General features: G+C 51.9%; 1 protein-coding gene across 1 annotated transcript; it reads right to left on the bottom strand.

Annotated features, from left to right (window-relative positions):
• LOC311610754 (Na(+)/citrate cotransporter-like) lies at nt 1–23,339 on the bottom strand (the record flags this gene model as incomplete). Its single annotated transcript, XM_084862287.1, has 12 exons — nt 1–117; nt 1,260–1,397; nt 4,880–5,041; nt 6,987–7,105; nt 8,444–8,544; nt 9,302–9,505; nt 13,349–13,471; nt 15,190–15,358; nt 16,384–16,592; nt 19,060–19,196; nt 19,475–19,603; nt 23,238–23,339. The coding sequence occupies 12 exons, from the start codon at nt 23,337–23,339 to the stop codon at nt 1–3; spliced, it is 1,710 nt and encodes a 569-aa protein (XP_084718413.1).
• Nucleotides 23,340–25,192: the final 1,853 nt, after the last annotated feature.

The raw sequence follows: 25,192 nt of genomic DNA, 5'->3' as shown, positions 1-25,192 counted from the left end.
CTAGATGGTAGCCCAGTCAGGAAAATTGCCCAGGTCAAATATGATCCGTCCCCAGGTGTTGGTGGCCATAAACACACAGATGATTCCAATTATGTTCATCATCATTCCTGCTTTCACCTGGGGGAAGATCAGGGCTAAGAGTCAGCACCTGCAGGTGAGTGGGATTCAGAACAGAAGTGAAAGGAAACTAGTGCTCTTGGAGAAGGGGCTGCAGGCTGGTTTGCTGGACCCCCCATCCCTGGGCCATGCTCTGTGGTCACCCTACCCCACAGACAGAGCAATTTCATAACCAGTAAGTGTCACCGGTGCTCAAGCATCTCTGGGAAACAGGCATGATGGCGGGGTCTCTGCCTGCTTGTACATTTACAACACTGGGCCTTATGGAGGGACATGAGGCAACACCCCGGGCCACTCAGAAAAAATATTGGGGGAGCTGAGGCCTGACATTAGGGCCTGTGCTCACCCAGCACCTCCGCATCCCCGGAGCACCTGCTGGTTTCTCTAGAACCTCCCTGGCTCTTTCTGATGCCAGGGCTTTCTTCTTGCTCACTAACCACTGCTTCAAGCCCTGCGCAGATTCTTCACTGGGGATCGGAATTGAGTTTGTGGTCCATGGTTTCTTATTAAGAATGCTCCACAGACTCCCAAAGCCACCCAGCAGAGGCTCTGAAATCACTCACACCTGACTGGACTGAGGGAGGACCCTCCCTTCCTGCCTGTCCCCCTCTGAGACCGGCCCCTCTACTGGCAGAGGTGATAGAGCCCAAGTAGAACCTAAGAGAGTTCCTCCGCCAGCTGCATCTGTTTACAAGGCCCCATCTCCCCCAGGCACTGCCTTTCCCTGTCCCCGCTTCTACGCCTGCAGACACCTCTGTCGGTCAATCTCTGTCATTGGTATCCACCCCTGTGACCCATCTCGGCCTAGTCCCTCCTGCCTGTCCTTATGGGTTCTTGCTAGTTGGTGAAGTCCATCTTGGCCCTGTGGGACCCAACCCTCACCCCTTACAAGTGCTCATGGAGGGCTTCCTTGATGGAAGATTCTATTACCCACCTCTCAGCTTTGGGAGAGAGGACAGTATGAAATGTGAAATGATCTTAAAAAAGAGTAAAAACTGCACATAAATGCCAATAATGCGGATAGGGCTGGACTTTGGGTGATATCCCCAAATTACATAACATCACAAGTCATTAATAAATAGCATGTCCCTCATGACAAAAGCATCAGAGCTGGTAGGAGTAAATAAAAGCAGCTGCATTACCATGTCAGAAACCTTGAGGTGTCCGTAGGCAAACACGATGGCGTTAGGTGGGGTGGCCACAGGCAACATGAAGGCAAAGGATGAACTCAGGGTGCAGGGGAGCATGACGTACAGCGGGTTGAGGCCAATGGAGCGTGACTGGGGGGAAACACAGCACTGCAGTGTCACATAGACAGAAAACAAAAGCCCTGGGACCACCACTCTGAAAGCATCCCCCTCCTGTACTGGCGAGTTCCCACCTCCACGCCTTGGTCCTTCTGGCGGCTCTACTCTCTGCCATGCCTCTGGTGGTAACTCTGCTGGACCCCAAAGGCTGAGCTCAGAGCCACCTTCCCGGGAGGCCTTTCTGAACCCGCTCCATTCATTCAACACATAGCTCTAGGGCACCTACTATGTGCCAAAGACCATGCTGGCCACTTAGACTGCACCGAATCTGGGAGTGTTACTGCAGCCCACCTGTACACACACTTTTGTGCTCTGCCACAGATCGCTGGGGCCTAGAGGGCAGGGACCACATCTCACCTATAGACACATCAGTGTATGCATGTGTTGTTGTACACATTTGGAATAATTTTGAATATGGAATTTGGTATCCATCTTTAAAGCTTAAAATTCTGCCACATGTAACAAACAGCACCCAGCCCAGAGTAGACAGACACTCATTAAGTATTTGCTAAATAAATGAGTTATGTCATAATATGACTCATAATATTTGTTAATGCCTAACAAATTTAATAATCTAGCATGCAGACTTACAAACACATGAGGGCAGATACATATACATATGCAAAGATATCCATTGCGACATAACAGCAAAACACACAGAAAACTGACTCAGTGGCCATCAGCAGCAGGATGGTCAAATAAAATATGTACATACACAATGACTAGTTTGCAGCTGCAAGGAAAAACTTACTGGTTTTATGTGCTAGCATGGAAAGATCTCCAAGACCTATCGTTAGATTTTTAAAGATTTAAGGTGCAGAACAGGATCATAGAATGATACAATTTGTTTTTAAAAAAAAAATGTGTGTGTGTATGTATTACATCTACAAAGATACCTAAGAAGTTAATAACAGAAGTTGTCTCTAGGTGGAAGCTAGAGGGTAGGACCTATTCTCTTTGGTATTATTTGACATTTGTATTACATTTTCAACTTTAAAAAATTTTAGTCCCAGTCGGATGGCTCAGTTGATTGGACCTTGTCCCATACCTCCAAAATAGATTGCAGATTCAATTCCCAGTCAGGACACATACCTAGGTTGCAATTGGGGAAAGTATGGGGGTGGGAGGGGGCAGCCAATCAATGTTTCTCTCTCACATCAATGTTTCTCTCTCTGTGTCTCCTTTCTTTCCTCTCTCAAATCAATAAACATATCTTCGGGTGAGAATTTTAAAAATTATGCACATTTCCATTTTTTAAACTGCCCTTTAAAAGTTGATTTTTAAAAAATTGATTTGATAATATTTCATTGTGTGAGTATAGAACTTGTTTCATCAATCCCCTATTATGGAAATATTTTATCATAAATAATTCTGTGACAGTTGACCCTTGAACATGTGGTTTGAATGTGCGGGTCTACTTACATGTTGATTTTTTAAAATAAATGTACAGCCCTGGTCGGTTTGGCTCAGTGGATGGAGCGTCAGCCTGTGAACTGAGGGGTCCCAGGTTTGATTCAGGCCCGGGTTGTGGGCTCAGTCCCCAGTGGGGAGCTTGCAGGAGGCAGCCAATCAATGATTCTCTCTCATCTTTGATGTTTATATATCCCTCTTCCTCTTCCTTCCTTTCTGAAATCAATAAAAATATATTTTTAAAAAAAAACATTAAAAATAAATGTACACTAAGCCTTCCATATCCCCAGGTTTCCCACCTGCAGATTCAACCAATTGTGGATCAAATGGGAATCCACAATGTGGAGGGCCAAACACAGGCATTGCTTTACGCCACTTTATACAAGGGACTGGGGCATCTGAGGTGTTGGTACCTGAGGGAGGTCCTGGATCCAATCCCCCGAGGATACTGAGGGGCTGTAGTTAAGTTCTGGGGAGTCCAAAGTTATACATGGACTTTCTCCTGTGCAGTGTTGTTCAATAATCAACTGAATATGCGTGTAGACATCTCTGATGGTTTTCTAAGACACGTTCCCAGGCATGCATTGCTCAGTCAAAGGGTGTGAGAACAGGTTTCAGGTTAGGGCTCCTGTGGGTCAACAGGTCTCTGGAAAGGCTGTACCAAGTCCCACTCCTTCTGGGAGAACCTGAGAGGTCCCAGTCAGAGGCCCAGTCTATTTCCTGGTTTCCCCGTTTGTCCTGGCTCTGAGTACCCATGGTGTGTATGCCCCATGTGGTTCTGTGACCCAGCTGGAGGAACACCACCTTCCCTTCTCCCACAGCTGGGGCCTGAGGCAGGAGTGTGAGTGGGCTGGGAGGTAGCTGGAAGGAATCCTACTTGGGCTTCTGGCCCTGGGAGGCGTGTTAGGAATGCATCCCCTTTCCCCTTCACCTCCATAGGTTTAGACCTCATTTTGCCTAGCTTGGGGCCCTCTGGGCTCACTGCTGGGGCTGGAGGAGACAAAGCCAAGCCTTTGCTAGAGGAGTGGATGCTCCTTGGCATAGATCTGGGCAGCCTGCTTAGGGGAGGGGGGAGGTGAACCACCTTGCTATTCTTAACACTTTCATCTTCACTTGGATTGAAAGGAACGGCCACTCAGATTTGCTTTTTATACACATGGACACCTTGGCAGCCAAGGTGCAGTTAACCAACTGCAATGCTGTGCTCAGTTTTTGTAAGTCTGTCTCCCAACTCCAGAATGGCAACCTCAGCCTTTCTCAGGCTATTTGCAATCCACAGAGGATTTTCACAGGAAAAATCCATCATCTCACTTGACCTTCAGCACAAGTGCAGGAGGAAAGAACATAAATGGCATGTTTGAGGATCCCAGGACCTGAACTCAGGTCTCCTGACTCCAAGGCCCCAGCTCTTCTTGTACCACCTGGAGGTCAGTATTGCCATGTCATGAGTGACAGCAGCAAATGCACAAAAAGATCACAGCTGATTTTCCTATTGGCTCTGCTTTCTTCTAATTCCCAGCTCAGCAACATGCTTGACCACAGTGCACTGATTCCTGATCCCGGGGCTCAATGCAAGGCTTCTGGGGGTCTTTAGTCATGCACTCGCTTCCTTTCTTTGGACTCTCCACCTTCCAGAATTTCCTCTCCCCCAAACCATCCCCAAGCCCCACCTTCCCCAAGACCTCCTCCTGGTGGATCCTAGCCAGTGCTGTCCCCTTGCTCTGCAGTCCTCCTGCATACCTGTGCTACATTCTCAGAGACCCTCTATCATTCCCTCATGGCATTGGTCCACTCCTCCTTGGCACTATGCTTAGCACTTTGGCCAGTATGGGGGATACAAAAAAAGAACCAGCAAAGGATTGAGGGCAGGCTCAGAGTCATCAAAGGCACACAAATCCTATCAGATCCAGGTCTTAAAGCCTGGTTGGGCTCTGGCCCCTGATTTCATGGCCTCCCTAAGAACTTAGGACATAGTTATGCATGGGTAGCTTCTTATGAAATAATAGCTGAAGATGCCCACCCCGCCCCCCAGCAGGGTTACTTACCATGGAGGCAAAGATGGGCAGGAAGAGGCTGGCAATGGCCACGTTGCTTGTACACTCCGTGAACACAGCAATGACCGAGGACAAGACCAAGGAGATGGCTGCTGGGTGCAGAACCTGCAAGGGCTCCATCTGCTTCCCCATCCATTCAGACAGCCCTGAGGCCTGGAAAACACCACAAGGGCAGTCACTGAAGGGCTAATGGCTGCAGTTCCTCCAGGGCCAGAAGAGACCCTCATCTTTCTCTAGGCGCTCAGCCTCTCTCCTCCTTCCTATTCTCTCTGCATACGTTCCACAGGTGAGCTCATCCATGCCCACAATTTCAATCTCCATCCTTATTCTGCTGTGTCTAAACTCTGTATTTCTAGCCCAGTTTGTCTACTACCCAGATGTCAACATCCATGCTCCTAGAAATTTCCACCCAGACGTCCATGAACGTGTCAGACTCAACATGCCCCAACCAGCATTCATCCTCTCTACTCAGAGTCTACGGCTCCCCCGGGCTCCCCAGCTTGGTTCATGGATTCACCATCTACCTGCTGTCCAACCTAGAAGACCAGGGGTCATCCTGGGGATCTCTGTCCCCCTCATTTCTTCCACCCAATTAGTCACCAAGCCACCCAAAACATTTCATGTCCATTGTTTCCTCTCAGTCTCCCACAGTCCTTGAAGTTCAGGAGAGAAATCTGAGATAGGGATTAGGATCTGGATTTGGTGTTTTGGGCTGAGAAGAGATTGTCCAGGGGAGAGAATGAAAAATGAACAGAGAAGGACAGAGCCTGGAGGAACATTCATATTTAAGGGAGAACAGAGGAAAAGTCAGTAAAGAAGCCTGAGCAGGAATAGTCAGAGTTAGAAGGAAACCAGGAGAGATTGGCATCTTGGGGACCAAAAGAAGAGGAAGTTGCAAGGAGAGAATGGTCCATGGAGTCCAGTATTGAGGCTGAACTGGATGAAAGCTATAGAGTGTCTACTGGTCTCCCTCTACCCGGCCCTGTCCAGGCTTCTGCTCCAGATGCCAAAGTGATTTTCCCCAATTGGAGTTCTGATGAAGTTGCTCTCTGGCCTCAACCCTTCAGTGGCTGCCCCCTGAATTCAGTCCCTGCAGAATTAAGTCCACACTCCCTGTCTTCAATTCAAGACCCCATGGAGTGGCTTCTGGGAGCCTCAGCAACCTCATCTTCTGATCCTCAGCTAGGTACCACACACTTGTTCCTTCACCAAAGTGTCACTTTTCACGAAATGCTCTTCCATATATGTGCTCCTCCGTAGTCTGTGATGGTCCGTGAACAGGACCCTATTTCAATCTCCTCTGTAAGTCCCATGCCTGGACTAACAGGGCCATAATAGAAATGTTTGGTGAAATGAATGAATGCTAGGTGGATGGATGGCTGGATAGAGAAGTGACTAGATGGATGGATTTGTTCATCCAAAAATACTGATGCACCTGACATGCACCAGGCTCTATTCCAGAAGCTGAGGAAACAGAATAACAAGTTAGTCCCAGTCTATCTATCACATTCTATTCCTGGGTGAATGGACAGATGGACAGATGCATGGATGTATGAAGAATGGAGGATAGCTGGCTCACCACTCTCTCTGGCTCACTTCTTCCCTATTATGGAAGGGGGAGAGGTAAGAAAGTTACATTTTTGAGGTGGTTTTTCCCAAAGGCTGTTCCTCTCCTTCTACACTGCTATACACTTAGCTAGAGAAAATTTTAAACTGGCAGCCATATTAACAAAGAGTTCAGGGAGTAGAAGAACCAAAGGTAAGGGTGGAGATATCTACAAGGACTTGAAAGGAGAATTTACCTAGAAGAAATCAGAGAAAACCCTTATTGCCACACCCCAAACTCAGAGTCACCTATATTCACTATTTCTGCAATCACTCAAAGGGTGTTTCTCTAGCCTAGGCACTACTCATGGCCCAGGGTTCCAAGATAACTGGATAGAGTCCCTATTCTTGAGAAATGTGGAGTTAGTGGAGAGGACTGGCACAGAACCAGCCCAGAAGGCAGGGGTGCAGGGGTGCAGGGGTGGAGCAGTTTGTTAGCCACTCTTTTGGTAAAAGAATGGTGCCCCGGGCAGCCCACAGCCAGGGAAGTTACCTCACATGCTTCAGCCAGAGCAAATCCACCTCCCAGAAGCAGCACAATGCCCCAGGGAAGTTTCTCCTGGGTCACCTTCCAATCCAGTAGTGCAGGCGGAAAAAATGGAGTCTTCCATTCTGAGAAGAAACAAGGAAATCACATATACACAACCCAGAGCAGCCTGATGAAGTTCAAGACATCTGATTAGGGGAATAAAAGCCTGTACAGACAGTGAGTACCATCTCATACCTACAAATTAACTAAATTTTATAATAATTACTGCACCCATTGCTGGTGGAAATATGGCAGAACTTTCACACACTCTTGGGTATCATTATAAATTTATATCTTGCTGGTTTGGCTCAGAGGATAGAGAATTGACCTGGGGACTAAAGGGTCCCAGGTTCAATTCCAGTCAAGGGTACATGCCTGAGTTGTGGGCTCGATCCCCAGTAGGAGGCAAGTAGGAGGCAAGCAGGAGGCAGTAGATCAATGATTCTCTCTCATCATTGATGTTTCTATCTTTCTCTCCCTCTCCCTTCCTCTCTGAAATTAATAAAAATATATTTAATAATGATAAATACATAAATTGATATAATCTTTTTGAAAAGCAATTTGATATCACTCCTAGGAATTTATCCTGAAGAAGAAACACCTTCAAAGAATAAGCTATATGCCCTAGCTGGTTTTGCTCAGTGGATAGAGCATCGGCCCAGGATTGAAAAGTTCCGGGTTTGATTCCAGTCAAGGGCACGCACCTTGGTTGTAGGTTCCCAGGCCCTGGTCCAGGTGCATGCAGGAGGAAACCAGTCAATATGTCTCTCTCACATCGATGTTTCTCTCTATCTCTCCCTCTCTCTCTACTCTCCCTAAAATTCAATGGAAAAATAACCTCAGGTGAGGATTAGCAAGCAAAATAGATGGAATGTTATTCGTTTAAAAAAAAAAAAAAAGCTATACACATGAACACAAAATGTCCCATAATGGGAGAATGGTTACAGCCCCTTGACTCAATACAATGCATTATTAGGGAAGATAAGTTTGAAGACTCTGGCAAGAGCAGGAAATGTCTATAGAATAACCCAGTCAAAAACTTGAAAACAGAAACAACAAAGCAACAGGATTCAAATGGTGTGTTTTGATTATAGTCATATAATATACATGCATATTAGTAAAAACTGGCAAGAAGAGAGAAAACAAAATAATACTGATGGTGTTATGGGAAATTCAAAACATTTTTCTGTTCCTGATGTAATATTAATATGATTTCAAATGTTTAAAAAGCAAAAGAGATTTTGCACTAAACAATACCCAGGGAAGGCTTGAAAAATGCCCTCTGCCCAGACTCGGCAATCTTGCCAGTCCTCTTTGATGGTGTGGGCTTTTCTCCCTCCTAAGCCCAGGGACTTCCATGGAGAGCCTTTGCTACCAGGCCCCCAACCCTGATGAATGCAAGGCCAAGACAGGGGCATTACCTTCCTCAGTCTGCTTGCAGAAGTTGAACTTGGGCTTCTGCGAAGGCACAATGAATAGCAATAAGGCCACGAAGATGGCCACGGTGGCGTCGGTGACATACCTAGATGGGGAGAGCACATGGATGAGCCAACGCAGCTGCAGGAAGCCATGCCACAAACCTGTGCCTCGCCTATGTGCTCCTGCAAACTGACACCCCAAAGGCCAAGGTCAGGAGTAGACTGAATTCTGGCTGGAAACCAAGATCCCTCATCCTTGGCCTGGCTCTGCTACCAACACTGGGCAACTCTGAGCAGCTCACTTCACTCTCACTTCCTGTATTGTCATGGGTAGACATCATGACCTCTTGGCCAGATTCTCTAGAAATCTGGGTTCACCAGGTGATCACCAATAGACCTTCAAAATGGAAACAGCAGTAATAGGCAGCTACCTCTTGACCCAAATCTCCTGCCTTTTCTAAGATATGTATGTGTCTCAGCCTTTCTTCCATCTGACCACATAACATCTTAGCCAGAAGAGAAACTACATATACCCCCCTTTTCCAAGTCTCTGCCTAAAGAAGCGCCTGAACACTGGATGAGAGGGGAAAAGATGATGGAGGAGAGATTTGGAAACTAGATCTCTGGAAGCCCCACTCTAACCCAACAAGTCTCCCTCAATCACAGCTCTAGCCACCAGCCTGGCCAAGGACTTTCTGTTCAGCCTGTTGGGAAAGAAGGGACTACAGGGACATACTGTATCTGTGGGCTTGTCCTAAAGACTGATGAGGAAAAACTGAGTTGGGAAACCAACAGAGTGCTCCAGAACTCAACTATAGAACAAGAGAGGACATGGCAGGTGCTGCCAAACCAATGACTTACTTTGTCTTGCCCTCCATCCAGGTGATCGACACCCAGCCGGGCATGAAGCCGGGGTCCCGGGAGAACCATAGGAAGACCAGCAGGAAGAAACAGAGTGTGATGTTGACCTCGGCGAAAGAGAAGGGTCCCAGATTCCTGTATTCCTCCTTCAGTATCTCATACGTGGCCTTCTCACTAAGCTCCTTACTGGAGCCCTTCTTAGAACTAGAGGAGGCAAAGATAAGAGAAAAGCGGAGCAGACTGGTTGGCTCAGGGGCTGGTCAGATGGAAGCCTGAATGTTGGGCAATAGAACATGGCAGAAAGGCCTATTATGGTGCTGCCTAATGTCTGGGGTGGAGAGTGCTTGAGTACATTTCTTCCCCACTCCATCTCTCTCACCTGCCCACCCTACCTCCCAGGACCTGTTATGTGTGCTTAGCACATGCCCAGAATTGGAAGATGCTCCCAGAGGAGGTCTGAGATGACACAGGCGAGGTGTCCAGTCTGGGCCAGGTCTCAGGGGCAATGGAGACAGGAAAGGAGAGGATGGCCAAGAGGGTGGGAGGTTAAGCAGAATGAGGAGTGGGGGGAAGAGGTTGGGCAGGATCATCAGAGGCAAAAATAAGCAGAAATGAAGCCACCACTGGCACTGGGGACCTGCCAGGTGCCCAGTTGCCTGGAGACCAGCTGCTCCTGTCATCTGCCACCTTCTCCATCCATGAGAAGTTCTGGAGCAACACAGGGTGGAGCCAAGACTTCCTCGTATGTTCCCTAAATCGTTCTTCTCCCACGGTGGCCTGGGGATGCCTTCAGTGGTGCCAGGATGTCGGCCCCCATCATCAGGTGGCTCGAGTGGACACCAAGAACAAGCAGACTGGGCCAGGCAGGAGGAGGGTGGGTGCTTGCATCCCGTGGAGCTGGAAGTAAAGGATCCCAACCCAGGAGATAGGCAGGCAGTAGGCATAGCAATGGCAGGAAGCCAGCCCAGCCCTGATCTTGGATGGGTTCCTTAGGCACCAGTGCCCACTGGCTAACATGGCCTCCCAGGATTCCCTGCAGGACCTCCCCTAGGGGCTGCTGGCATGAGGATGCAGGAAAAAGGAGAGATTCTTGGGAGAGGTATAGAGTATGTTAGCCTTAGGGAGGGGCAAACTGGGGCCACTGGGGCCCAGGATCCAGGCCCTGGGGGATTCTCTGAGGAATCCAGGCACATGTTCCAGCGCATCAGCCTGAAGGTGGTGGGCGGGCCAAGAGGACTGTCCCTGGGTAGCCCTTCCTGTGGGCGACCTTCCTGGGCCCCAAGTCAGACTTCATGGGGGAGGGGGGTGCTAGAGGGTGGTGGAACTGGTGTAGAGATGTCCATTTCTGAAACCAAGGCTGGATGTGACCTGCCTGTGGGGGCGATGTGATGAGGGTGCATGCCTGGAACACAGATCAAGGAAGGTCAGGACACAGGGATGCCCAGGGGCTGGGAAAGAAGGAGGCAGTGATGGGGTGTCCTATCTGCACAGCCTGTGGGGTCTCTGTGCTGGACCAGGGCCAAGCCTGGGTGTCCTGAGAGTCACCTGCCGGGGACAGCCTTTAGGTCATCCAGCAGGTAGATGACTGCTGGAGTGGAGGGAGCCTCTCGCCCCCTTGGCATAGGAGAGTCTGTTTGACCAAGAATCAGCCTGCTGCCACATGTCATCCTTGAGGCTCCGGGGTAGGCCAGAGTCTCCAGGTTTCCAGGACAAGGGCTGACTCCTGCTCCCAGCTTCCATTGCCCCCATGCCTGATGCTGGGGGCAGTCCACATGAACATAGACTCTGGGGGCTACACTGCACGTGCAGTTGTCCGACACTGGACCCCCACAACGGTGCCAGCAAGCCTTCGGGACCCTCATATGCTGAGCAGTTTCACCCTCATCATGGGTTAACCCTGTCTGGTGATCACTGGGCTGGCACGAGATACAGGCAAGTGGACCCAGTTTGCCTGGGGGAGCCCAAGAGGTGGGACGGGTACAACGTGTCCTTCTACAGTGGGATGGCCTTCAGATGATGCGGGTGAACCAGTACAGCGCCAAGGAGAGGTGAAGGGACCCGTGAGTCCCAAGTGCCTGTGCTGTGGCAGAGGCCCAGAAAGCCCTCATGCCTAATCCAGGGGTCGCCTGGTTAGGAAAGTTTGGGGTAAGTCCTGGATAGTCCTGGGGTGGGTGAAGAGGGAGAGGGTGGTAGCCCCCTTGGCTGGAAGTGGACAAGGAACTCACCCACAAACCCAAAAAGATAGTTTTCCTGGATTAGCCCAAAGGCAATGGCCATGACATTGCTCTCCAGGACCAACCAGATAAGAGAGCCAAGTGAAGGCCAGTAGAGATGGTTCCACAGCTGAGATAGGTGCTGCCTGTGGTGCGGTGGTCCAGGAGGCAAGTCTCCCATGTGCAAGCCAGGAAGAGGGTTCTCAGGAGGAACCAAATCGGCTGGCACCTTAATCTGGAACTTGCAGCCCCCAGAACTGTGGAAAATGAATGTCTGCAGTGGAGCGCCCAGTCTGTGGCACATTGCTATGGCAGTCAGAACTGACTGAAACAAGGATGTAGGGGTATGGGCACAGGCTCTAGAGCCAAACTGCTTGTGTTCAAAGCTCAGTCCCACAGTTTCCAAGTGACACAGCCCTGAGCAGCCTTTCCCCCTCTCCATGCCTCAGTTCCTTACTTATAAACTGGGAATAATAAGATCACCTACCTCCCAGGTTGATGTGAAGATTAATTAATATATTAAAGTTATGTCTGCAACTCAACAGATGTTGGTCATTATTATCCCTATGGCCCCATTAGAGACAGGGACACCACCTGCAGCCTGCGACACCTTGGGGCACATCTCCTGGGACCCACTGGTCCTGAAGCAGGTGTGAAAAGCAGGGCAAAGAGCTTCCCTCAAAGCCAGGCTGAACCCCAAGAGCCCATGGGGCAGCTTCCCTCTCATGTGAGGCCTGCACACCGGTGGCATGTGAGGATTATTAGGTCATTACTATGACTACTTTGATTATAGAGATTTCTTTTAACTGCAGTTTCCAAATAAGTTGCTCCTTCAGAAGAAAACTTACAGAAATCTCATTTTTCCCCCTGTTAACTCCCTGAGTTTGGGGGCACTTTTGCCTCTCGGCTCTGAGATCTCCTCCCTGTGACCAGATAGCCCCTTCTCTTTGGCTCTAGCTGCCTGTGATTTAAGGGGAGCACACCGCTCTCAGCTAAGCACTTCCCATATGCCTGTGAGAGGGTCCCCTTAGCTCCATAGATAGATGTGTGTCTTTTAAAACACTAAGGGGACCCAGTGTTTTTGAGGTATTTGTCAGCCACACACCAGGGTTTCTGTCCAAAGTCTAGCTGCTGTCAAGGTTGACTCTTGGTGAACTTGGGTTGGGGTGTACAGGGAAGAGAAAGGTAAACTTCCCAGAACTCGCATGCTACTGGGAACGTGTTCAGGAAGAGTCTGGACATGGGCAGGTAGTGTGCTGTGACCCGACCCAATGGACACATGGCCAAGTGGGAGTTGGTCCAGAGTATCGATTTGCTCACGGGGACAAGATTCCCTTTAATTGCTTTGACTCATGTTGATGGCACACTTTCTCCCTGGCTGGGAGCAGGGGACAGAGAGGACTTACCACAGGCCCCAAAGGAGCTCAGGTCAGGGGTCAGGGATCAGGGACAGCACTGGAACATGGCTACAGGTACTGAGGCTCAAAGCCATGGGGTGCCCAGGGAAGCCCAGAGGAGCAGGCAAGGGATGCTTCCACAATGGAATGGGTGGGGGAAGTCAGGAAATGTGTGCCTAAAGAAGCAGCATTTGAACTGGCCTTGAAGCCTAAGGAGATTGAAAGGTGGGAAGATAGGGAATGGCATTCCAGAAAGAGGGAAGAGCATGTGCAAAGGCACAGTGAGCAGCCTGAGGTGGCCAAAATGAGAGGGCAGACTGGCAGATGATGGGCTGTGGAAATGGAGCCAGACAGGAAGAACTCTATGGATTCCACTATCGGTTCTTCTGCAAGGGCATGGCAGGTTAGACTCTATTCGGGAAGCAGTTCAAACTTACCTGAACCTCAAAAACAAACACTTGAGCCACAACCAGGCAAGCAGCAGCATGATCAGCATGTTGGGGAAGGCAAATTCAAACCAGGAAGCAAAGTTCACGATGTCTTTGCTATCAGGAAATAGTCTGGAGAGAGAAACATGGATCCACACCTCTAGCAGATGCTGAGTCTCAGAGCAAGCAGGTCAAGATGGATACAAGTCTCAGAGCAAGATGGATACAAGATGACCAGTAGCTGGACCCTGAGAGGTGGTCTGGAGCAGAGTCTCATCATCCTGAGGTCCGGCCATCCATGCCCACCGCCCAGTATTACCCTAATCATTGTGGCCCCAGAACATAGCCATGCCCAATACAAGCCAGAGGGTTGACCAACTGTCCCTCATGGGGGTCCAGACACTGTTGAGAAGCTCATGAAAGTCACAGCCATTCCATCCAGAAAAAGACAACTTTGTACACACGTACTTTGGTCAATAGCATCAGGAGTTCCACAGAAGCCCCAGAACCCTCATCCTGTGGGCTTCTACCAGGGAAGACCCCCTTAGGAAAACAATCTCAAAGGCCTCCCACAGTGGGACCAGACAGGGTTCTGGGGACTGGAGGAGGGTCTCTTTCCCTCCAGGCTCCGCCTCCCATCCCCAGACTTGCTCACTTCAGCCCAAGGATGTCAAAGTAGACACAGAGCTCTCTGCACTCAGCAGGAACTCCAGGGAGAGCCCGAGGCTATCATTACAGAAAACATCACAAGATCAGAAGAGTCTGCTTGTGAACCTCAAGAGTCTGCTTGGCCAGGCTCCATGCCTGCCCTCCCACCTCCTAGCTGCCCTCCCACCCCACCTATCTTGTCTGCACAGGGTGGGCACGTCATACTTCTCTCCTTTTCTGTGCTCACTGCGTCTGTACTTTCCTTCATGCATTTACATGTCCTGCCTAGAACTCATCAGGCATCCGCTACCTCAGCAGACCATGAGTATCCCACAGACAGAGCCCAGGTCTCCCCCACTTCTGTGATTCCAGCACAAGGCCAGCACACAACTGGGACCTTAAGACCTGTGCCCCTTGTGGCCAAGGAAAGTTACAGACCACCACTGTGGTCCACCTGGGCCCTCACAAGGGCACAGGCCACTCAAGGGCAATGAGAGGAACTGTAGTGAATGAGCTGATGAGGCAATGAATGGCCTGATCCCTAACTCTTTTTTAAAAATATATATATTTTATTGGTTTTTTTTTTACAGAGAGGAAGAGAGAGAGGGATAGAGTTAGAAACATCGATGAGGGAGAAACATCGATCAGCTGCCTCTTGCACTTCCCTACTGGGGGTGTGCCCACAACCAGGGTACATGCCCTTGACCGGAATCGAACCCAGGACCTTTCAATCTGCAGGCCGACACTCTATCCACTGAGCCAAACAGGTTTCGGCATGACCCCTAACTCTTTATTGCATCTCAAGATCCCTAATATCATAGGGCCATTACCATTCATGACCAAAGTTGGTGAGCCAGTTTTGAGGAGAGCATCTAAAGGGTGTATATTTCAGCAAATTGTAAACAAGGACCCAGTATCTAAAATGATGTCTCTTCCCGTGACTTTAGTTCAGAGTTCAATAACATGACGTGTCCGAGTGAAAATACTGCACCCAAGAGAGAAAGCAGCCAGGCGTGAAGACTGTCATCAGCTCCCACCCTGAAAAGTTCTGAGCAGGTGCAGCAGAGGCTGATGGGGGCACAGCCTCCCACCCCTGCCAGACCCCAGCTCTAGGGCCCAGCTCAGAAGATGGGAGAGTAGGTTGAGTCCCTCCAACCCAGGGCCCAAGTCATTGTCCCCAGAAGGCATGGCCAGTGACTCACGTCTGCATCTGGCCCAAGAGCACCATGTTGGGTCCTGTCCCAGTCAGGGTGGCAGTGCCTCCGATGCTGGCCGCGTAGCACACGCACAGTGTCATGGCCTTGCACATGTTCTTCCTCTCACGATTCTCCTGTGGCCCCATAGCAGGGCCTTCAAAAATCACTTGGCTCCCTGTAGTGACACACCTTCGTAAGCAGAGCCAGCCCCGGGGGCCGTGGCTCAGCTCCAGTTCCTAGCTCTGCTGCTGACCTGAGGTGAGGATGTGCTGGCTCTGCAGGCTCCCTCCCTGGGTCCTCTCAACCCACAACCCAACCGTGTCATCCTCCCTGCCTGCTTTCTCTGTCACTTCCCACTGCTTCCCCAGGCTCCTCCATGCCCAGGGCAAATGCAGCCACTTTAGACACACGCCCTTCTTCCCTGCTTCCTAGCCTATGCTCTGGCTGGTCCCTCCATCCAGAGGGGTGTCTAAATCCATCTTAGATGTCCGTGCCTCCTAGCAATCCTCCCCCTTGTCTGAGCTCCTTTAGTGTCTGGCTTATGGCATCCCATGGCTTCCCCCAAGTCAGAGGAACTGTATGAGGGGCCTCATTTCCCAACCCCACCCGGCTCCTTGAGTTGGAAATAGGGTGTGCCTACTTCATCTCAGCAGCCCCAGGACCTGCCCCAGGATCTGGCAATCAGGCCATCAGAAAGGGCCCTGAGTTCCCCTGTGCTGGGCCCTGGGGATGGGGTACAAACAAGGCAGAGAATAAATCAGGTGTCATCTGAGTTCCCTGAGCGAAGTGCCTGGTGGAAAGCATCATGGGAAGACCACCCCAATGCCTGTGCGAGCAGAGAGCGGATGGGAGGTGTGACCTGTGCAGGGGAGGCCTCCGGGAGGATGAGTAGGAAGAGAAATGGGTGAGGGCCCCCCAGTGAGTGCTCCAAAGATGCTCAAATGCATAATCAAATGAACAGCTATTGATTTCTGGGATTAAAGGAACCAAAGGTTGAACCTTGCTATAAGCAATACTAATGAATTTAACTTTCTTGCAATAACTACATCACCAAAGGTTACAAAAACAGCAGTTTCTAAGTATTTCTCTGTATGCCTGTTTAAATGTGGGCTCCAGGAGGCAGAGAGGTGGCCAAAGTTTTTGGAAACAGAGGGGTTGCCTGACATTGAGGACCCCAGCAGCACCTGGCCAGGAGCTCACCTGACGGCTCACCAGCACTGTTATGTTCTGAAGGCTGCATGGACTCCATGCTGCCTTTGCTGCCTTTGCTGCCTTTTCTGACTTTGCTCTTGTCGTCCTGCATCTGCTGCAGCACGGCCTCCACAATGGGCACCATCATGGCTGTGGTGGCTGTGTTGCTGATCCACATGGAGAGGAAGGCGGTGGCGCCCATGATGCCCAGCATCAGCCTGCAGAGGAGGAGCAGGAAGGGAAGCAGAGGATCCCCATCCCCACTGCCCCAAGCCCTCAGGGAGCAACAAGGGTTAGGTCCCCCTGCAGGGATGCCAGGGGTCAAGGCCAAGGTGCTGATGCCAGTTCAAGTCTGGGTAGTCCAGGAGAGGATTATACTTTGAGTCCCTCCCTCTTCCTCCTGTCCTTTCTTCCTCCTTTCCTTCCTTCTGCCTCCTTCCCTTTCCTCCTACCTCTCCCCGTAGACATTACTGATGTCTTCCCTGCTGGCTATAGGGGAGGGGCAGGGGGCACCAAGAGGCCTTTCTCAGACCCAGTCGTGGTTCTGAGGAGCTCCTATCCAGAAGGGGCAGCACAGGCATCCAGAGGGTGTCAACCCAGGGTGGAGGTTGGCCCTAGCTGGACAGCCCTATGGGCAAGCAGCCCCAATACTCCACCCACTTCTATCTAGAAGATTCCCACCCACCCCGGACCCTGCTTCTCCTCTCATAATAGAGTTAGCCTTGAGGGGTAGGGTGAGCCTGGGAAAGTGGGACCTCCTTCATGGCTGACTGCCCCACTGCCTCTCTCTGCAAACACACCTTGTACTCCCTCCACTCTGCAATGGACCAGATCAAACAGTACTCAGAAAACATGTTCCCTTCATTTATAACACCTGTCCTTTCACCGCTGTCTCACCTCTGCCATCTGCCTAGAGCACCCCTCATGGTTCTTCTAATCAAAGTCCCTCCTCTGTAGCCTTCCTCCCAGTGCCCACCATGCAGGGGCGGACACACCCTCCTCCAGCCCCACCAACACTCATCAGTGGCTGGATTTGGAGGACCCGAGCCCATGTCTGCTCTTCTCTTGGTGGTGAGCAGGGTTGGGAAGGGCCTGATTCTTCTCCATGGCTTCCACAGACTCAGCACAAGGCCAGGAACAGAAGGAGCTCAGGGAGGGCTGGATGGAACAAAACCGTTCTCGCTCTCCATGCCCCTCTGCAGCCAGGCCTCTCCTCAGGGTCACTAACTTTCCTGGAGAAGAGATCTAGGTGTTGCACTGCACCAAGGCAAGGTCCAAGCCCGTGTCCATGCAGGCTGATCTCACAGACCCACAGAACACAGGCTTGGGTCCAGGCTGAAAGGAGGAGCAGAGTTTTCATATATGAGGCTTTGACCTGATGCTTCAAGACACCATGGCCTCAACAACCCAGCTTCCCAGGCCAGGCAAGTGCCATGGAGCTGGAAACCAAGCTCAGAGGAGAAGCCCAGTGACAGGAAGGAGCAGAGAAGCCTGCATGAACTTCTGGATTTGGAACCAAAGTCCTTCAGCTCTCTCAGAATGAGGACCACCTGCTGGTGGAGGAAGTCTGGCCAATCCAAGGATCCTGAGAGCAAGAATTCTGAGGCCACCGAGGTCTCATTCTTTTAGAAAATGCAATGGTTTTTTATTTCACCCTGTAGACTAATCACTGGAGGGGGCCGATACCACGTAGGGTAACAGAGACCAGAAAGGCGCAAAGCTTTCTGCTCAGCGGAGCCTGAGGTGCCAAGGGAGCTAGGCAGCAACTCCTGGGGATGCACCAGGCTCTGTGTGCGTGGGGCCGGCACAGTCCCTGACACATGGACATCTCTGAAGGGATTTGCTGTGAAGTAACCAACTGCTGCCTCCCCGGGGCTGGGCTGGGCATGCTGTCATTTAGGGAGCACGTTGCCTCAAAAGAGAATTGCATCCTGGCATCTCTACTAGAGCTGAACTCAGGGGCCAAGGCCTCATTTCTCAGCATTTCACCCTTCTCTGTCTCAAATGCCTCGTCTATAGAACCTGGGTGGAGGAATAAAACCCAACTCTCAGAGTTGTGGAGGGAGACAAGTGAGGAGATAAATGAGCCCCCAGAGTCATGCCTGGGCACTGCAGATGCTCAGAACCAGGGGGATCTGAGGATGTCAACTCCATGGGTTGGTTGGAAGCTGCCTGTGGTTGGAGGGGAGATCTTGGAGAGAGGGGAGAAGCTGAGGTTGTGAGTGACATGGGGAAGATGAGGTAAGAAGCTTCTCTACAGAGGCTAGCTTAGTGGGTGTGAGCTCTGGAAGGATGACCTTTCTGCTCCTCCTTGAGCCACCTCTGGCCGCTTTCCCCACAAATGCTCTATCAGGCCTGGCTGGCTCCAGCCTCCACCCACTTTGCTACCTGTGGAACCCTGCAGCCCCTCCCCCAGGAAGCCCTCTTTACATGCAGGGGCCCTTGCTGACCAGTCTCCTCTGGATTCAGAGATCCCTTACCTCTTGCCACTCACTACAGGCCCCACCATTGCCCATGCATCTGGTGTCCTCAGCTGAGATTGTCACATACCCCACCCAGGGGTCCACCTGCCTGCCAAGCCCAGGTAAGCCCATGGGTAGCCCTTGCCAGTGGGTGACCTGGGCTGTGCCACAGCTCCTCCCAGCCCGGGGGCCCACAGAGAGCCAGAAGAAAAGGCGTAAATACTGTGCAGGATTGGTCCCCAACCAGAGGAGTATGCGCAGGGCGATCCTCTTGTGCAGGTTCCAGCGCTGCACGGCCACAGCCACGATGAGGCCTCCCAGGAACAGCATGTTAGTGTCCTTCATGTACTGGACACACACCTGGAAGGTGGTGGCATGGAGGCCCCATCAGGGCTGCCTCCTGGCCACGTATTGCTTGGCCCAGGCCCACCAAGTCCCCAGAGACAGGCAAGCAGACCAGATGCTGACGTGAGGGTCAGTTGGGAGTGGGATTCAGGGTCAAGTGGCATGTCTCCATGCCAAAAGGAACCCACAGGAAGCATCTCTGGTCCCCTGGGGACTGCGCTGCTCAGAGCGAGGCTCTGGGAAGGAGCCCAGGGGAGAAGCAGGAAGCCCCCAGGATCCTCGGGGTCGCTCACCTTCTTGGAGTCCAGAACCTTGAGGAGTGGGAAAAGCAAGATAGGCAAGAGGGCGGTGACGGCCAGAGGGATGACTTCTGTGCACCAGTAAATGGCCATGATGATGATGGCGTAGGCACACCTGGCAGTCTGAAGAGACAGCCCTGAGGTTTGGGCATGCTGCTGCCGCCCTCACCTCCCAAGGTAGTTTCATATTCCAGCACTTTTATCAGAATCATTATTAACCACCCAGGCTCTACCCTCCCCCTCAGTCCATCTCCGCCTACTACATTAACGCCAAGACCTATATATAGCTTTTAGCCCTTTCTTCTCTGGCCTCCTCCTCCTCCTGCCTTCACCCCAGCCCATTGCCTTTGTTCAGGACACACTTCCCTGCCTGGATGACTGCAGCTATATTTTATTTGACCTTCCTAATGTATCACTCCCTAGCACAAGGCGGCTCCCTTTTACTCTTTTGCAAGTCTGACTATATCACCCCTTCTTTAAAAGCCCTTTTTGTCTCCAGGACAAAACCCGAATGCCTTAGCATAACAGGAGACCCTCCCGGATGGAGCACGTCCTGCACACCCCTCCAGCTCCATCTCCTTGCCCACTCACACCCCGAGTTCCAGCTACCCCAGCAACTGGCAGCAACTGGGCCCCCTCTTACACACCCCACTTGGTGGCAGTCTGTGTTTCTCCTTAGGTGCCTCCCCCGCCTCTCCCACAGCCTGGGTCTGCACCTGCCTCTGTGTCTGCTCCCCCAGCCAGAGCAATTGGCACATGCGGTTGCCACTGTTGTTTCCTTAACTGTCTGACCATCACCACCACCACCACCACCACCACCACCATCATCACCACCACCCTCCCACCACCACTATCACCACCACAGAACAGGAAGCAACTGAGACAAGACCAGGGTTTGTGGATTCACTCTGTCCTCAGGCCTGACCCTGAGGGGATTCAAGGAATGGACTAGCATAGTTCCAGCTATGACCACGACCACGCTGCTGGAGAGACGCACCTGTCCACTCTCACTGCTTAACATCACCCTGAGAGCACGTGTTACGTGCAGGGGATATTGTGTGAGGACAGAAGTTCTTTGTCTGGACTGTGATAGCTGGCATAAAATATAAGCCTTTCTTCGGCGCCCCACGAGAACCTCAGGACCCCTCGCCCTGCCTAGTGCGGGTTTCTCAGCCTTTCCACTGCGGACATTTTGGGCTGGCAGATTCTTTGCTGAGGGGTGCGGTGCCCTGTGCATTGTAAGACTTCCCTCCGAGTCCCTGGCCTCCACACCACTAGCTGGCATGACACTCTCTCCAGTTGGGACAACCCCCGAGAGGGCTTTGCTGACGCCCCTGCTTGGGGGGTGCAGGCATCGATGCTGATGCCGCCACGGGCTCAAGGCAGGAGCCCAGGCTCCACACCAGGCAGACCGGCCAGTGCCCACTGTCTGCCTTTCAGCAGTCACTCAACAGTGCCATGGAGCAAACACTCGTCTCACTCCCAACCCGGCCCCCTCCCTGCGGGTTCATGTCCTCGCCTGTAAACTGAAGGGCTAGGAGCAACCTTTTAACAGGAAGTGCTGGGTGAGTCTTTAGTATCTAAACTCTGACACAATCGGTGGTACCTGTAACCAATTTCACAGCACAGTCCCGGAAGCGCCAAATAAACCAACGGAAAAGACAAGGTGAGCCGAAACCGGTTTGGCTCAGTGGATAGAGCGTCAGCCTGTGGACTGAAAGGTCTCAGGTTTGTGTCGAGACCAGTTTGGTTCAATGGATAGAGCGTCGGCTTGGGGACTGAAAGGTCCGGGGTTCGATTCCGGTCAAGGGCATGTACCTTGGTTGCGGGCATATCCCCAGTAGGGGGTGTGCAAGAGGCAGCTGATCGATGACTCTCTCTCATCGATGTTTCTAACTCTCTATCTCTCTCCCTTCCTCTCTGTACAAAATCAATAAAATATATTTTAAAAAAGAAAAAACGAAAAAGAAAGGTCTCAGGTTCGATTCCGGTGAAGGGCATGTACTTGGTTTGGGGTACATACCCAGTAGGGGGTGTGCAGGAGGCAGCTGATGGATGCTTCTCTCTCACCGATGTTTCTAACTCTCTATCCCTCTCTCTTCCTCTCTGTAATAAATAAATAAATAAATAGATAGATAAATAAATAAATAAATATAAGCTGAACTGGCCCCGCGCCTCCATCCACTATCAGGGCCCAGAGACACCCCATCTCGGAGGTGGACCTGACCCTCCTGGTCTAGAATGTTCCGCAGGAGAGGCTGCGCAGGCAGGACGGGCTCCGTTAGACTGGCCTGAGGAGGGGCGGTCACCAGGCGAGTGAGATGGACTCTGGGCCTGCTCCCTGGGGGCAAATGAGCTCAGAGCGCTTCCTGCAGCGGGAATGTGCCTGGCAAGGCGCGCCAAGCCCACACAAACGTGGAGTGGAATTTTTAAAATATGGTTTATATTGATTTCAGAGAGGAAAGGAGAGGAAGAGCGATATAGAAACATCAAAGGTGAGAGAAAAGTCATTGACTGGCTGCCTCCTGCACACCCCACACTGGGGATCCAGCCCTCAACCCGGGCATGTGCCCTCACCCGAAATCGAACCAACACATCCTGGTTCCTAGGTCAATGCCCAACCACTGAGCCATGCCGACCAGAGGCGGGATTTAAAAGTCAGCAGCCAGCATGTAGCCTAGCATGGCTCAGAGGCTTCACTGAAATCACAAGGAAGTGGGAATGAAGTTGGGTTCTCTTGCAGATCTGCCTTCCTGATACCCCAGTCCACCCCAGGCCTCCAGGACTGCCCCAGCGTATCCCCGTATCCCCGAAAAAACTCCTCTGTTCCCTCAAGCTGCCTAGAGGGACAGGGGGCCCGGGGTTTCCTGTCTGGGCTGAGAGTGAAAGGGCTGGAGGAGGGAGTGAGGAAGGAGCAGCCAGCAGCCACAAAAGCCTTCAAAGGGCTCTGGTCTCTGCCAAACAGGCTCCACACAGCCCAGCACAGCCCGGGCCCGGGCTCTCAGCACCGCCCTCAGCCTGTGGCCAAGGCCATTCATTCTCTGCCTCTTTCCTCCCAGGAGCGCTGGGAGGCCAGGGCCTTCCCTGCCACCCTGAGTCCTGCCACCCAGGGCGTGAGCTCTGGGAACCTGGCCGCCTCCCGCCTCAGCCACAGCAGGCAGCGCGCACAGCAGACCCACCCCGACCCGCCTTTCAGCCCCAGGAGGGTTTGGACTCAGCCATGGCGTCCAGGGGTTCCGAGTTGGGAAGAAAAGTGGGCTGTCAATGGGGAAACTGAGGCACAAAATGGGACCGGAGAGTGACAAAGACAGCACTCAGGATCCACTTAGGTGCCTGGCTGATCTCGGAAGCCCTTACAGCTGGGAAGTCCTTCTTCGCTAAGGAGAGAGAAGGAGGAGAGAGGAAAGAGAAGGAGAGAGGAGGGAAAGGCCAGGCCAGGGCACTCAAGGGGAGGGACAGGAGTCTCTGGGGAGACTGAGGCCAGGCTGTGGGTGTTCTGTGTGGAGAGATCTATGCTAGCGGCCAGGTTCCGTGCTTGCTGGGTCAATTCTTGTGTCCTGGGATCCGTAAACCCCAAGGTTGGGGTGCCCCTAGGACACCTCCCGTTTGTCTGAACCCTGAGCTCCCCGGGGAGCTGTGCCGCCTCGGAATCCCTGCCCCCCCCCCCCCTCCTCACTCCGTGGCCTGCCTTCCTTCGAAGCCGGTTGGTGGGACCGGTAGCCTGGAGCCCCCGGGGCTGCGGGGAGACCCAACTGACCTTGGTGGGCACCAGGATGATGAGCGGCAGCAGCAGGATCGGGGTGCCGAACAAGAGCACGAAGGACTTGAACTTGTTGACATAGCTCAGTGCTGAAGCCATGGTGCTGGGGGAGGGGTTGGGGGTGGGGGTGAGGCGGGAGAGGCTGGCGAGGCGGCCAGAGGCTCCGTAGGCTTAAGAAGGGGCCACGGCCTCAGGGGCACTGGCAACTCTGCCCCCCAACGGTGAGGCCTCCTCGAGACCCATCGCGGGGCCATCTCCAGGGACTCGTGGGGCCCGCCTGCCCCCAACTGGAGGCGCTCGCGGACCCCCGCGCGTCGGACCCGCCCCCAGGCGCTGTCCCAGCCGGGCCTGCGCCGCCTGGGTGGACAGCGGGATGTGATTGGTCACTCATTCCAATGGCTTTGGCGACTGGCCCCGCTTCTGCATCCGCAGGGGTCCCCGGTGAGAGTCTGCACAGGCGTTGGAGTCTCTCAGATCTGTCCTCCGGACCTCTGCCCCTTTCCTCCTCAGTGCTTCCGCCCTCGCACCCACATCGCCGAGGGGGTCTCCAGCAGAGTCGATGGCCCTGCCCCAGGCAGTGCGCCCCGCAGGCCTCTCCTTCCAGCATCCCACTCCTGGCTTTCCGAGGCATTCATGCTGCTTTGGGCAACAGACATCTATCCTCCCTCTTCCCTTTTGCACCACCTTCCCCCTCCCCCTCCAGCGCACCCTCTCCCACCCAAGGCTTTAGGCTCTCTTGGGCGATCCCAGAGGAGGCGAGGCTTCCCTGCTCCCACTCTGTGTGCCTATATTCGTCCTGGTGTGATTTTTATTTAATGTCTGTTTTATTCAACACCATATGGTCCACCAGCACCTTTCACAGCGTCTGGTTCCGTGTGTGCACCCCAAACACTTCCTCTGGGCTGTGTGAATGCATGTGAACCACTTCAGTGCAACAACACAACTGCCTGAAAGAGAATGTCACACGCTCAGAGCATGGGCCCGGAGCCAGCCTGCCCGCACCCTCTCCCGGCCCTGCCTCCTCCTGGCTCTGTGCCTTAGACAGGTTGCCTCTTGGGCTTCTTTACTTCATAAATGGAGAGACTAACACCAACTCTGGTTTCAAAAGGCTGCTTTGCACATTACATGGACTAATGCTCAGCAAGTGCTTCACACAATGCTCTGGCACATAGTGAACAATCAGTAAACACTTCCTTTTGCAATTAGATGACAAATGTAATAAATCCTCTGAGTGGCAGGAGCAATGGGGGAACCTTCACCCAGGAGGTAGCATTTGAAATGAGACTTCAAGGCTAAGTAAAAATTTGCCAGGTAAGCAGTGGAAGCCAGTCAACATCACCAATGGATAAGAAAGTATTAAAATTGTTGAGGGAAAATCCCCAGGTAATTCAGGAATACTGGAAACTAATGTACAACAGCAACAACAAAGAAGCTAAATAAACGGAGAGGTTACAAATTGATGGGAAGACTCAACATTGTAAACATTGCCCTAGAATTCGCCCCAAGATCCCCATTTCAATTCTAAATACAATCCCAAAAGAATTTTTATTTGACAAGCTAAATCTAAAATTCAAACTTTTCAAAAATATTTTTTTATTGATTTTAGAGAGGAAGGAAGAGAGAAAAAATACAAACAAACATGGATGTGAAAGAGAAACATTGATGAGTTGCCTCCATCACATACCCTGTTCAGGGATGGAACCCAAAACCTGGACATGTGCCCTGACCAGGAATCCAACAGGCAGCCTTTTGATGCATGGAGGACCACACTCGACCAACTGAGCCACACCAGCCAGGACTAAAATTCAAACTTTCTTTTTTTTTAGAGAGAGTAAAAATGAGGGGAGGTGAGAAACAGAGAAAGAGAAAGATGAATGTGAGAGACATCCTTTGGTTGTATAGCTATTGGGTCATGGATCAAGCCTGGGACCAAGGTGCATGCCCTTGACTGA

Source organism: Pipistrellus hanaki, assembly GCF_964339955.1.
Source record: "Pipistrellus hanaki genome assembly, chromosome: 16".
Taxonomy (NCBI): domain Eukaryota; kingdom Metazoa; phylum Chordata; class Mammalia; order Chiroptera; family Vespertilionidae; genus Pipistrellus; species Pipistrellus hanaki.
The sequence above is the reverse complement of the archived record's forward strand: the minus strand, read 5'-3'. Positions and strand labels throughout refer to the sequence as shown.